Source organism: Leopardus geoffroyi, chromosome C3, assembly GCF_018350155.1.
Source record: "Leopardus geoffroyi isolate Oge1 chromosome C3, O.geoffroyi_Oge1_pat1.0, whole genome shotgun sequence".
NCBI lineage: Eukaryota > Metazoa > Chordata > Mammalia > Carnivora > Felidae > Leopardus > Leopardus geoffroyi.
The window spans coordinates 50,875,326-50,888,751 of NC_059338.1; the positions used below are offsets into that span (position 1 = coordinate 50,875,326).

Below are 13,426 nucleotides of genomic sequence, written 5' to 3' on the forward strand. Positions count from 1 at the left end.
TCCCAACACTTACTTTCAAGGAAAACAGTAATTAGGGCAGAGATATTTTTATGTATTTATTTTTAATGTTTATTTAAAACATTTTTGAGAGAGACAGAGCAGGGGAGGGGCAGAGAGAGAGGGAGACAGAGAATCTGAGGCAGGCTCCTCGCTGTGAGCACAGGGCCCAAGGCAGTGCGCGAACTCATGAACTGTGAGATCATGACCTGAGCCGAAGTCAGACGCTTAACCGACTGAGCCACCCAGGCGCCCCCAGGGCAGAGATTCTTTTAAAAAGCACCTAAGGGGGGGTGCCTGGGTGGTTCACTCTACTAAGCATCCGACTTCAGCTCAGGTCATGATCTCATGGTTCGTGAGTTCAAGCCCCACGTCTGGCTCTGTGCTGACAGTTCAGAGCCTGGGGTCTGCTTCAGATTCTCTCTCTCTCTCTCTCTGCCCCTCCCCCACTTGGCTCTCTCTCTCTCTCTCTCAAAAATAAATAAACATTTTAAAAAATTTAAAAATTAAAAAATATAAACAAACAAATAAATAAAAAGCCCCTAAGTGAGGCTGATGGGAACTCCTATGGGAAAGAATACCTTTACAGAAAGCACACCTGGTCAACCTGTCTGCCATGAGTGGAGAATACACCTGTGCAGGTAAAGACAGATTATACAGAAAAACAAACACAACAAGCAATGGACAACCGGAAGATCTTAATATTATTTCCAAAACAATGGTCTGGGATTTACAAGTGAAAGTCCGAGGGCAGAGAGAACTGCAAAGACCCAGAAACAACCCAGCTTACCTCCTGACTTTACCCTCGGCACTCGGCTCGGCATAGTAGCCTGGTTTGCATTCGTATCTACAGACGGAGCCCACGTCATGGTTGCCCTGGAGGCAGTGAGGCAAGAGCAGGCTGGCATTCGGGATTACAGGGGGGGCGTCACACTCCAACTTGCAGTAGGCTTCTGGGAGGGACCAGAGCCCGTCTTCAAGACAAGTCAGCCATGGGTTCAGTCCTGACCCCAGGAAAGAAAAGCACAGGATGCTCAGGGCAGAGTCCGGAAACCAACGTGCAGCAGAAAAGAACAAAAACCTGTCAAGCTGTCGGTGTTCTCAGGAAGTCACGTAATTCTTTGTTGAGAATCGTCTCTAACATCTCGGGTCCAGTGTTCATGCTATCTCTCTTTCCCCCACTGACCATCTCCTGTGATCCCCTACACAGAACGGAGGTCAGGTAGGTATTTTCTGACCAGAGTGGAAGAATAGCTATCGGCCAAATCATTATCTCCCTTCCCAACTACAAATAACAAAAACATATTAGTGGCAGTATCGTGGAAAGCATAATAATAATCAGAGAAGACACCTTGAGAGGGCTTATATGCCAGGCATTATTCTAAGCATTTTACAACACTTGCATAAAGTTCACACCTGAAGCAACCCACTGAAATAGATACCATCATTATCTCTTACTTTGCAGGTGGGGAAATTGAGTTCAGGTAACTTGCCAGAGCGGCAGACACAGGGTTTGAACTCGGGTAGTTTGGATGCAGAGTTCTGTACATAAACACCACACTCTATGCCCCAGGGCCATTCATGGTCCCTCCAAATGCAATCCATGAACTTCCCACAGTAACATCACCAATCCACCTCAGACCTACTAAATCAGGCTCCGGCAGCGTTAGGCCCAGGAAGTTGCATTTGTAACAAGCCTCCTGGGTCCTTGTTAGGCACACCAAAGGCTGAGAAGAGGTGAAGAGTAAGTGTGGGGTCAGAGCAGGCTCTCTCCCATCTTCAGCTCTTACTTTCAGCACAGCCAGGGGCGATTCCTGCAACTCTGTTCTTACCTATACAATAGAACTAAAAGCACCTAAGAAGGTTGTAAACGTTAAGTAAAAAATGTGCATCGTAAAGCGTTTCTTAATTATTAATGTGATCAGGCAACTGTTACTCAGCTTGTTTCCAGAGGACATACAAGCAAATAAAAACAGGGAAGTCTAAGTGTCTTTCATTAATGAGACCTGAGACAGGGCATCCTTCCACGTGATCGGGACAAAGAAAAGCGTTGCCCTTTGGGACTTTGGTGGTGTTATCAGGAGAGGGTGGCACAGCAGAGAAAATGGGAAGAGTCCTAGGGTGGAAGAAAGACCCCCCACAGAACCCCCAAAGAGTGAGAGGCTGAAGAGAACTTGCGTTCGGTTCCTGCTTGGCTGACAATACCTTGGAGCTTGGCTGGTGGGACACAGGAGATTGAACAGCGCTTCAGAAAGTCTGTTCCCTCTGAGCAGGAGAAGTTTGCGTAGTTCACCAAAGATGGGTCGGGAACGCCACAATCAAGGGGCATGCAGCTCACAGCCCGGTCCCAGTGCCCAGAGGAACAGGTGAGCAGAATTTCCTTCTGGAAACAGAGAATTTTCCTCCATCAAGGTCACATGAAAAAGCTTATCAAAGCAGTTTCCAAGCTTTGGAAGAGTCCCGGTGATTACTGGTGCAAACATTCACAACAGATCAAATTATTTTGCCTCGCTTCCCCTTCGTGCCCTATTGGCTTTGATACAGTCTCACAATAGCCAGGTGGGCGGCTGCTGACCGCCCCTGTTAGTGTAAGAGAATCATGAAGTGGAGACACTCCTCCCACCCAACTCGTGGCTTCCCCCCATGGGCTCCTGGATCCACTCGGTGCCCTCCTCCGCCGTGTTCTGTGCCCCTGTGGGTTTCATTCCTCTGACTGTGCTTGGCCCCAACACCTAGCACACTCAGGTGGGAGACTGCAGAGCCAGGAAGGAAAGGGAGGTCAGGGTGCTCATTCTTCCTGCTCCCTCTCTAGGGCATTACTGCCCGCCGGCTTTGTCCTCTGGTGGCCCTCTCCATCCTCTCCTGCAGTCTCTTCCTGTGGGTCCTGTTGACTGCTCCCTGCAGTCGACTCTTCAGGCCTATAGGTGATGTCACCCCGTCACCCTGGGATTCTGCACTGTATCCTTATGATTTCCCTGCATCCTGCCTTCATAGGTAGTCTCTGTATTAAAATCTCTCACACTGCCCCCTTCAGAGCACGTCATCCGGCTCCTGCTGACACCCTGGAGGGTGAGCCAACCGATAATGCTACGAACGTACGTATCTCTGCTGGGCAGAGTATCCAAGAACGGCCAAGAATTAATGCCCACAAGGCACCTTCCAAACCTGTGGTTAAACTGGAGAGATTCCAGTTCTCTGAGCCCGTCATGTTTGTTGGGTGGCCCTAGGGTTCATCATCACTAAATAAACGAAGAGACATTTCTTGAGCCCTTGGAAAGGGCCAGGTGCTGTGTAGGTTGGGATACACAAGACACCCTCAAGGACCTCATTGTCTAGCAGCACAGCAAATCACAGGCTGGAACAATGGCTCAGAAAACCAGAGGAAGTATGGAAAGAAAGAAAGAGAGAGAGAGGAAGGGACGAAAGGCAACAAGGAGGGAAAATGCAAGAGATAACGTTGTTACACGTTACAGCCTACTCCCTTCTCTAACGATTTGAAGAACACGCTACAAAGGATGTGAACGACAAAACGAAAGAAGGAGCAAATGGGGACCAAGAAGAGAGAAAATATAAAAATATAAAAGAAGACAGCCCTCTCATATCTAGGTGCTTGTTTTGTGGTGGGGAGATGGCACGTGGGGGCGGGACTAGAGGAGGAAGCGCCCCTCTGTGAGCAGGAGGTAAGTGACTGCAGGGAGGTTCCCAGAGGTGGGGGCCCTCTGGGAACTGGCCTATGAAGGATGAGCAGGACTTCCCAGCAGCAGAGGGTAGAGGAGAAGAAAGAGTCCAGAGGGAAGGGAACAGGATGAGCAGAAACCAAGAGGCCTGGAAGTTCACGGCTTGTTTGGGAAAGAGCACAGCCGTCCCTCCAGCCAATGGGTTACCGCAGGTCAGAGAGAGAGCGGGGAGATTCTGCGGCTCAGCAGCCATGCCGCCAGGAGACCACAGTGGCAGTGAAGCCAAAGGTAGAATGACTGGTGGAAGCACCTGTCACCCCTGACACTCGCTCCTGGCCAGCTGCTCCTCCCTCTTCCCTGGGCTTCCCTGTCGCCTGCCAGAAGGACCCAAGTCAAAGCCAGACACATTTTTCTGTTTAGTTTCAGTTCTTGTGTCAACAAAAAGCAAATATTCCCCACTGTCTTGTGTTCACGAGCCGGGATGGTAGAATTCCCTCAGTGGGGCCAGCTTCGGGTGACAGGAGCTGTGTTGGCTGACTCCACCGTATGGTTGGCAAAGGTGAGCTCCCACCTTCCTCCTCCCAACCCAGACCCTGCCCCTTACACACTGATTGCAGCCTGGAAGCCTGTCTCAAACCACAACAATCACAGCATCTGTCTCAAACTCTGCCTATATTGCCTGGTTTTTCTCCTGGCTTCGCCTTCACTAAATATTGCCCATTTTGTCTTGACTTTGCTCCTAACTTTAACACATTGCAAACACTGTCTTTTTTTCTCTCCCCCTCTTTACCTATCACACAAATGTATTTAATCCCTACTTTTTTTTTTCAATTCCTTTGCATTCCCTCTATCTTTTTTAGTGTGAGTTAAGCTGGGTGAAGAATAGGTAATAAGAGCTCTGCCTTTCTGACCAAAGCATCACGGACTGAGGAGTTGGTGCCTCAAGGTATATTAAAACTGTTTCTCTATGAAGAACCTAAACCATCTGAAGCCAACTCTTGTGTATTTAAATTCAGACTATCTCTAAGCAAGTGAGGATTTTCCGTGAATCTACAATCTACTAAGTAGTCAATTGGTACAAAAGGCAAAAGATCCCAATCTTGGGCACCACTGACACCTGACCACCAGGCTTGCATCCATTTTTTCCTGATCATACCATGGCTTTCTGGTCCTCTCCTCAAGCACCATTATCTTTTCCCTAATGCATCCTTTGTCTCATATTATGGTCATGGTTTTCTAATGGTTGATTTCAAGTTTAAAGATCCCTCTGCAGAGTATTGAAAGCTCCCTAAAGGAAAGATGGAAAACAGAAGTCTTAGTTGAGAATACATTATCATGCTCATAGTAATGGCAGCTTAACAGAGTGCTGTGTGCCTATCATTTAGCTAGAAGCTTTTAATTTTTTTTAAATGTTTAGTTATTTATCTTGAGAGAGAGAGAGAGAGAGAGAGAGAGAGAGAAAGAACAAGTTGGGGAGGGGCAGAGAGGGAAGGAGTGAGAGAGAATCCCAAGCTCCTTGCTGTCAGCACAGAGCCTGACATGGGGCTCGAACCCACGAACTGTGAGATCATGACCTGAGCTGAAATCAAGAATCAGACGCTTAACCAGTCGAGCCACGCAGGCGCCCCTTAGCTAGAAGCTTTTAAATTATTTCCCATCAGTCATCATTATAACTCAATGACATAAATACTTCTGTCCTCATTATTTCACAAACATGGAAGAAAGCTTGTTTTTACCAAAAATTATACAACTAATAAACAGTGGAGCCAAAATTTCATTCTGCGATTGTCACATGAGCCATGCTCTTAACTAACATGTTCTACTCCCTCCAAATGCTGGAAATGGTAATATGGTAGCTTGCAGACTGTGGAAAATTAGGTAAAAGGTAGAACCATGATATAATCCCCACCTCAGTAACACAGGGAAGAAAATCAGACTCTTTCTCCAACCTTCTTTTTTTTTTTTTTTTTTTTTTTTTTAATTTTTTTTTTTTTTTCAACGTTTATTTTTGGGACAGAGAGGGACAGAGCATGAACGGGGGAGGGGCAGAGAGAGAGGGAGACACAGAATCGGAAACAGGCTCCAGGCTCTGAGCCATCAGCCCAGAGCCCGACGCGGGGCTCGAACTCACGGACCGCGAGATCGTGACCTGGCTGAAGTCGGACGCTTAACCGACTGCGCCACCCAGGCGCCCCTTTCTCCAACCTTCTTGTCAGGAGGTCCGGGGGTCAAACCATGAGCCACAGACAAGCTGATTACAACCTATCTTATTTACAAATTGTGGACAAGTCTAAGGTGTAGCATTCTCATCTTGAAGTCAAAAGTGGGACCATAATTTCTGACAGGAAGACAGAAACAAGGAAGGAGGATGGGATAAGTATCCCTACCTACTGTCTGCACGAGAGAAACTGACACCCTAGTTGATGAGAACTGCACGTGCTCTTATATACCTTGCATTTCTGGGAAGCCGTGCTCTCCTTGCTTGTTAGAATCCTCACCTTTCCATCCAAATGATTTAAAAACACCTGCCTTTCCCCGATCCAGCCCGGGGAAGGAGTGTAAGTCCCCTCCCTCCCCAGGAGCTTGGTCTCGATGACGATGGGTTTTCAACTCACCTGCACGGGCCTGAGGTATTGCCCGCTGCTGGCCTGAAGGGCAAACCCCCTTTGGCAGGTGATAGCACACTTCATGTGACCTGGGCCACCAGAGGTACAGTTCACCATATCCGCATGATCAAGCAGCAATGGCGCACAGCTGCCCTGCTCCCCACAGGGCCGGTGGACACAGCTGGGGATGACAGAAACGAAAGCATCTTAGACGGACTCCAAACCAGAGGGCGACAGCAAAGACTCTGCAGCTTCCCGTCTGGAAAGTGCCTCCAAACCAAAGAGAACGATTTTTCTCCAAACCCAACACTGAACTCATCACCTCCTTCCGTATGACCTGGAACCGTGTGACATAAAATGAAAAAGAACGATAATCAGCTAACGGGTCACGAATGATTAAATGACTTCCTACGGCTCTTCCAGGAGGACAAAATGGTGACAGGACGAGGTGGGGAACGTGTCCCAAGAGCTCTGGATGGCATCACAAATGGGTAGATTAGAGAGCAATCCTCGAAACATTTAACCACCGGTACCACTGGGGCCCAAACAATCAGAGCAGACCCAGATCAGGAGCGGATCCTGGGGGCCCCGGGTTGTGTCACACGCTGACCTTTCAGTTGTTTGATTACAGATGGATTCCAGAGGGCCCTACATGAAAGGTCTGGGGTATCTGAGATGGCAGAAAAGGAAACATTTATTCACTGATTGGTGTGGAAATATTTTTGACAACTGTAGCCATAGCACTACCCTCCACTGAACGTCCACACTGGCTAATGAGAAACGGAGCCCACTGGGGCGCCTGGGTGGCGCAGTCGGTTAAGCGTCCGACTTCAGCCAGGTCACGATCTCGCGGTCCGTGAGTTCGAGCCCCGTGTCAGGCTCTGGGCTGATGGCTCAGAGCCTGGAGCCTGTTTCCGATTCTGTGTCTCCCTCTCTCTCTGCCCCTCCCCCGTTCATGCTCTGTCTCTCTCTGTCCCAAAAATAAATAAACGTTGAAAAAAAAAAAAATTAAAAAAAAAAAAAAAAAAAAAAAAAGAAACGGAGCCCATGACAGGAAGAGGAAACTCACACATACTAAATCCCTGCCTTGTGCCTGACGTTGTGCTAGGTGCTTCGGGGACATCATCTCAGCAGAGCAGGACCACTGCCTAGGGCTCTAGGGCCAATCAACCAAGAATGGGTGACAGAGCTTAACTCCCCAGGTTCAGGGTGACTCAGTCTGGACCATAACAGCACCAAGAGCAAAACGAGCATTGCCCTCTTCCCACGGCAGCAGTGTAGAGATGAAAAATGAGGGCATGGCCCCATACTGTCTGACTTTGGATCCTGGATCCGCCACTTACTACCTGTGTGCTTTGGTTGAGTTATTCATTCCCCAGTGTTTCAGCTCCTTCCCTCATAAGAGGAGGATCATAAAGGCACATATCCCACAGGGTGTTATGGTTCCCAGGCTAAATCCCCATACTGCTCCACTGCCGATGGCCCAAGTCCCACCCTCAGTGGCTTGTTTTCTGTTGGCAATCCCTACTTTTTGGTTTTCCCATTTCTGTACCTTTGCTCAAACTGTCGAGATTTCTAAAAGGACTTTCTTCTCCAAGAAGTCCCTTCAGGTATTTTCCTCCTGTGAACCTCCCAGGGAAATTTTAAAAATAATTTCCCTCTAACACTCCTATTACTCTATCCTATATTATAGTCATGTACGCATCTGCTTATTCTTTAATTTATCCATCCCTGGATCTACAAGGCAATTAGGATCTGAGTATCTCCTAAGTGCTCAAACTCCCAACCAGATTATGACCTTCTCGAAGACAAATTCCGACTCTGACCCACTTTTATATTCACCATATACCTTGCGGTAGCAAACACAATAAAAGCTGGCTGACTTAAATGTGTTCGCACAGCAAAGTCAGTCAGTGGCTACTAAAATGGGTAATTTGTTAAATTTTCAAATGACAGACGGGAATCTGAAACACAAAAATATTATCATCGAACAGTCATTCAACCATCTTGCCCCTATTCATTCATTCCCCAATCAACATCTACTGCACACTTACTGTTGGCAAGGTGTTCGTTTGAGTACCGGGGGTACAATAAGTATCATGCCCCTAAGGAAATCATAGTCTAGTTGAGGTGACCAACACGCTATTTTCCTATATTTTCTTGTTCATGATGTTGTTGTCAGTGGTGTCAAATATTAGTTGAAAGGATACTGTGACTCTCATCATCGTTAATTTGCTCTACCTAGAATTCTGTTAACAGTCAATGACTTTATTAAAAAGCTGGAAAATACAAGAAAGTGAAAAATTAAAGGTCACTGAATATGCACATACCACCTCGAAATAAATGAGAATTGATTTTAAAAGCACTAATCCAAGGGGTGCCTGGGTGGCTCAGTCGGTTGAGCGTCATCTGGCTCTTGGTTTCAGCTCAGGTCATGATCTCACGGTTCATGAGTTCGAGCCCCACATCAGGCTCTGTGCTGACAGCATGGAGCCTGCTTCGGATTCTCTTTCTCTCCCTCTCTCTGCCCTTCCCCTGCCCACGCTGTCTCTCTCTCTCTCAAAATAAATAAATAAAACTTAAAAAACAAAAAAGCACTAATCCAAAAAAGGATGGATTTGATCTGAATGTGCAAAAGTTGCTGCCTCTTATCTTGTACCCCTAGGATTTAAGTCATATGTCAGTGACATTCTTTATCTATGCTTATTAGGTATAGGATAGAGGTATTGGAGTTGAGTGGTATGAAAGAAACTTTTTTAATCCTCTGAGTCCTGAGCATTCCCTTCAGTGGTATGGTTTCCCTCAGATTCATTCCACGGAGCCTGGTGGAGGGAGGAATATATGAATTGGGGGGTAGGGACTGTTAACTCTCAACATAAATTCCCCCAAATCCAGTGCTGATAATTGGGTATGCAGTACAGGAAATAAATCTTTGTCCCCGAGTCTTTATTGACCTCTCTGGATGAGGGATCTGAAACCTGACCATCCTCCATGGGATGAGATCAATACACCTCATTAGTGATGCTACAGAGCTCCAAGTTTCATAGATGCTGCTGCATTCCTTGATGTCCACAAGAAAGTAATATTTCTTCAGCCTGGTAAACAGAGTACTAGAAAACAGAGTCATTAACAGTTCTGGTTCCTGTCAGCTTGTTGCCAGGAAATTAATGTGAAATAGCACGTGCTGTTTGTCAGTGACTCCAGCCAATTAATTAATCCGTGTCATCGTTGAGGACAAATGCGTGCCGAGATAAGACACAGAGCAAATACTCTGAATGAGCCTCCTTCTGTCAAGATGGGGTTCCGTTCACCGCTGTTGCTAGGCTACCGGTGTAAGAAGTCCTTCCAGCACAGGCAGCAAAGGAGGAAGAGTGAGATGGAAGAGGGGAGCACAGAAGAGGGGGAAAGTGTGGCATGAAATAAGACCAAGAAAAAAAAAAGGCACCAAACCCAGACCTGTTTATGAAGTGAGAAATGGTTTTAGGGCAGCTGCTGCAAATTCCTTCACTAGCTTACATTTCCATTTGCTTCCTTTTTAAGGAATTTGTTTTATGAGGACGGTGTTTGTCAGGTCGTTAGCTTCTGATGGCATCTGGTACCAATTGTAGAATTCTCTCCCCTGCACCCCACCCCCCTCCCCTCCTTTCGTGTTTCTCTTCCACCGCAAACACTGCTTTTCCGAGTGGAGCTGCGTCCTCCATTTTCCCGCCCTCCCCATACCTTCTCCTTTCCACCCAGCGCTACACGAGCTCTCCTCTCAGAAGGATAATGCTAAGAGTCAAAACGATTTGTCTTAAAACTTCCTAGGAAATTTCTTCTTATGGTCTTTGGACAAATGCTAACGAAAGTGGCAGGGGCGAAATCTTACAATGCCCCAGAGAGGTGGGAAGTTAGGTGTTTATCTTGGTTTGACACACAAGGAAAATTAAGCTGCTCAGGAGACTGGCCGGGGGCCACACAGCGAGTCAGAGGAAAACCCTCAGGCTGGAGCTCAGAGCCCTGGCTCTCTGGCCAGCCTAGACCACGAGGCCGTCTCCCAGGGGGATGCGGCTGCTCTCCTGTTGCCTTCTTCTGAATTCAGGAGCTAGCAGCATTGGCCAGGGAGAGCCAAGAAGCTCCTCACCTCAGCAGGGCAGTCAGGGGCAAATATAGAATATTCCATGGTCCATCTTAGCTTCCAGACGTTTTCTTTTTAAATGACAGCAAATCAAGTTGTCAATATTTGTCCAGCTGCAGCCATCTGCGAGATGACCTGCTTTGCATGTTTCCTCCTTTGGCAACAGCTCCTCAGCCTTCCACCCATTTTTTTCAGATCTTTCCCCATACCCCATCACAATGTGTTCTCAGGTAAGGATATGATGAGCCCACCCAGATGTGATTCACAGGTACTTCCACATTAACAGGAGATAAAGTTTTAAGTCAAAGGGATGAGTTTTTCATGATGGAATTTTAAGTCGATAGGCCCTTAAAAATCACACTTTCTAGATGACCACCTACCCATAACTCTAGCTTTGTTTTTTTGTCTCTCCATTTCTCTGATAAGCCTTCGCTCTCTCTCTTCTGGTCCTCACTCCCCAAGGTCATTGTGTTGGAGCGTTTTAACAAATGCTTTCAGGGGCGCCTGGGTGGCTCGGTCGGTTAAGCGTCCAACTTCGGCTCAGGTCATGATCTTGCGGTCCGTGGGTTCGAGCCCCGCGTCGGGCTCTGTGCTGACAGCTCAGAGCCTGGAGCCTGTTTCAGATTCTGTGTCTCCCTCTTTCTCTGACCCTCCCCTGTTCATGCTCTCTCTCTCTGTCTCAAAAATAAATAAATGTTAAAAAAAAAATTTTTTTTTAATGCTTTCAGTGAGAAATCCCTGTACAAAATGTACATTTACCCCGGGCTATCTTCTCTTGTACGTAACCTGCTCGTGGACACCCAGGTGCAATCCTAATACCATCCTACTGCAGTGATGCGGGTGCTTCCTTTGTTGGTTGGGTCTGTGAGTGACGCCGGTACCCGAGAAACTTCTGTCGGCAGTTTTGTGAAGGAGCGGCCCGCAGGAGGCAGGCCTCAATCGTGGTTGTACATCCGACTCGTTTAAGCAGCTTTCAAAACACAGATACCCAGGCTTTGTCCTCTGGAGATTTTGATTCTCAAGGCTTGTGGTGGCATTTTAGCATCTGTGACTTTATAAGTTGCACAGCGTTTGTTGCTCACCAGGAACGACAACCGGCGCCACAAAGGTCTGGTATGCGTAACCCGAATGATAGGTCAGTAAATTCCAGAAGCCAAGACTATAACATAACAAGGCCAATTCCAGGAGGAGAACCTGGTCCCACTGCTTGATTATTACATGTCAATGTATTAAGTACATATTGTCCTGTAGAAGCCATAAGATAGATCAAAAGTATGCAACACTTTTCCTGTTCTGAAGAAGCTTTCAATATAGCTGATGAGAGAATAATAAACTCATGTATTACTGATTACAACTTCAAGGTTGTTTCAGAGAAAGTTTTATCACTGCATATGATTTGACCTCAGTGAAGGAATAGAATTTGGAAAGGCGAAAGAGATATTCTGGAAAGCTACCTCCAATGCTTGACAGACAGAACACAGGCAAGGTAGCACTCTCAGTGCTCTGACAAAATCTCCATTTCCTACCGACCACTGAGAGGTGCAGAAAATTCATTATATGTGGGTCTCCCAAGTTATAACTAACAAATTTAGAGAACCTTTAGTGAAAGGAGCCCACATCCATATTTGAAGACAGACTTACAGGCAAGTTCCCAAAGCCTGGCTCTGCCTTGTAGTGAGTGGTTGGTGAGGAACATGGTAAGGCCGACCCCAGAAAGCAGACATCATTCTCTGCAGAGGGAGCACACAGACCCCACACAGGGTACACCACGAGCTGTCCCCCAGGCTATGCCAAATCAGGCACCTCTTTTTAGTTTTACATTTCTTGAGGCCACTAGAAGGAAGTTGGCCTAGTTTCCAGCCAGGGTCCACATTTGGGATGCTGGGTAGTTACTGACAAATGGGTGAAGTCCTGGCTTTTCTGCCCACAGCTTTGGTCCAAGGATCCCCTGAGTGTCTGAGCCACCACGGAGGAATTTCATGAGACTGCAACAATACTCCAGACTCAATAAGAATGGACAGTGAAACCTTGCTTCTCCCATGTGAGGCCTAATGGAAATTATGTGCTAAAGATCTCATTTGCTTAAGCGTGAATTTTGGGGGGTGTGGGGGTGACTTTTAACAATGATCTTGGAGGAACCATAGCTTGTTAAAAGTAAAACAGACCTTAAACATAATTCAACTCAAATTCCTCGTTTTAGAGATGAGGAAAATGAGCCCGAAAGAAACGATGGGGTAGTCCAGAACACTAAGACTACAATATAACAACAAAGACACATTTAATTAAGCTTTGGCTCAAACTCAAAATCAGAATGACATCAGCTCATGGACTCTTCTCAAGTCAACATCCCACCCTCCCGTAAGCAGCCAGAAAAAGCTGACCACAATTTGATATCTGGAATCTAGGTTAGTTTAGGAGAAACTGTCTGGCATCTGTAACACACATTTGACAAACAGCATGGTGTAATGGAGAAAGTAGGAGATCAAGGCCAATGTGACCTGGGTTCAGGTCTTGGCTTGCCCCTGCTTACCTCTAGGACCTTGGGTAAGTCTCTTAACTGCTCTGGCCCTCTGTCTGCAAATTTGTAAAATGATGGGTTTGAACTAGGTTCTCTTAAAGGTCCCTTCCAGCTCTAACATGATATTTAATTTCCTAGATGAGGTGATGGTGGTATTGGGGTGGGAGTACAGAAAACCCATGAATGGGCAGGATGTGGTAGAGAACAAGAAAGAGTTTCTGACCATCTTTCTTGCCCAGTGTACGTTTTTGCTTAATGTCCCAACTTTTCAGTTGCTTAGTTAAACAAAACATTGCAATTCATTTATCCAAGAAGTACCACCATTGACCAAACAGCAATCCCAGTGGTTTCTGCAGAAACAGCTCTTTTAAGGTTAAATAGTAAAGAGGATCAGATTTCTCGCCATTCCCCTACTGTGTTTTATTGATTCTTATTGAAATAAGAGGCTGTGGGCTAAGAAGGAATGTATGCTCGGGATTTGCCAGCAGATAGAAGTGCAATGTACAGAATG

The 13,426-nt window shown here is 46.6% G+C and overlaps 1 protein-coding gene across 3 annotated transcripts in view; it reads right to left on the minus strand.

The window, feature by feature from the left end:
- PAPPA2 (pappalysin 2) overlaps positions 1-13,426 on the minus strand; it is a 274,955-nt gene that overhangs the window by 79,690 nt on the left and 181,839 nt on the right. For all 3 annotated transcript variants that reach the window (XM_045452816.1, XM_045452817.1, XM_045452815.1), the window contains exons 15-17: positions 6,290-6,461; positions 2,203-2,380; positions 788-1,001 (exon numbers count right to left, since the gene is read on the minus strand). In XM_045452816.1, the coding sequence (XP_045308772.1) occupies positions 788-1,001; positions 2,203-2,380; positions 6,290-6,461 (564 nt within the window). The remainder of the gene's footprint in view (positions 1-787; positions 1,002-2,202; positions 2,381-6,289; positions 6,462-13,426) is intronic.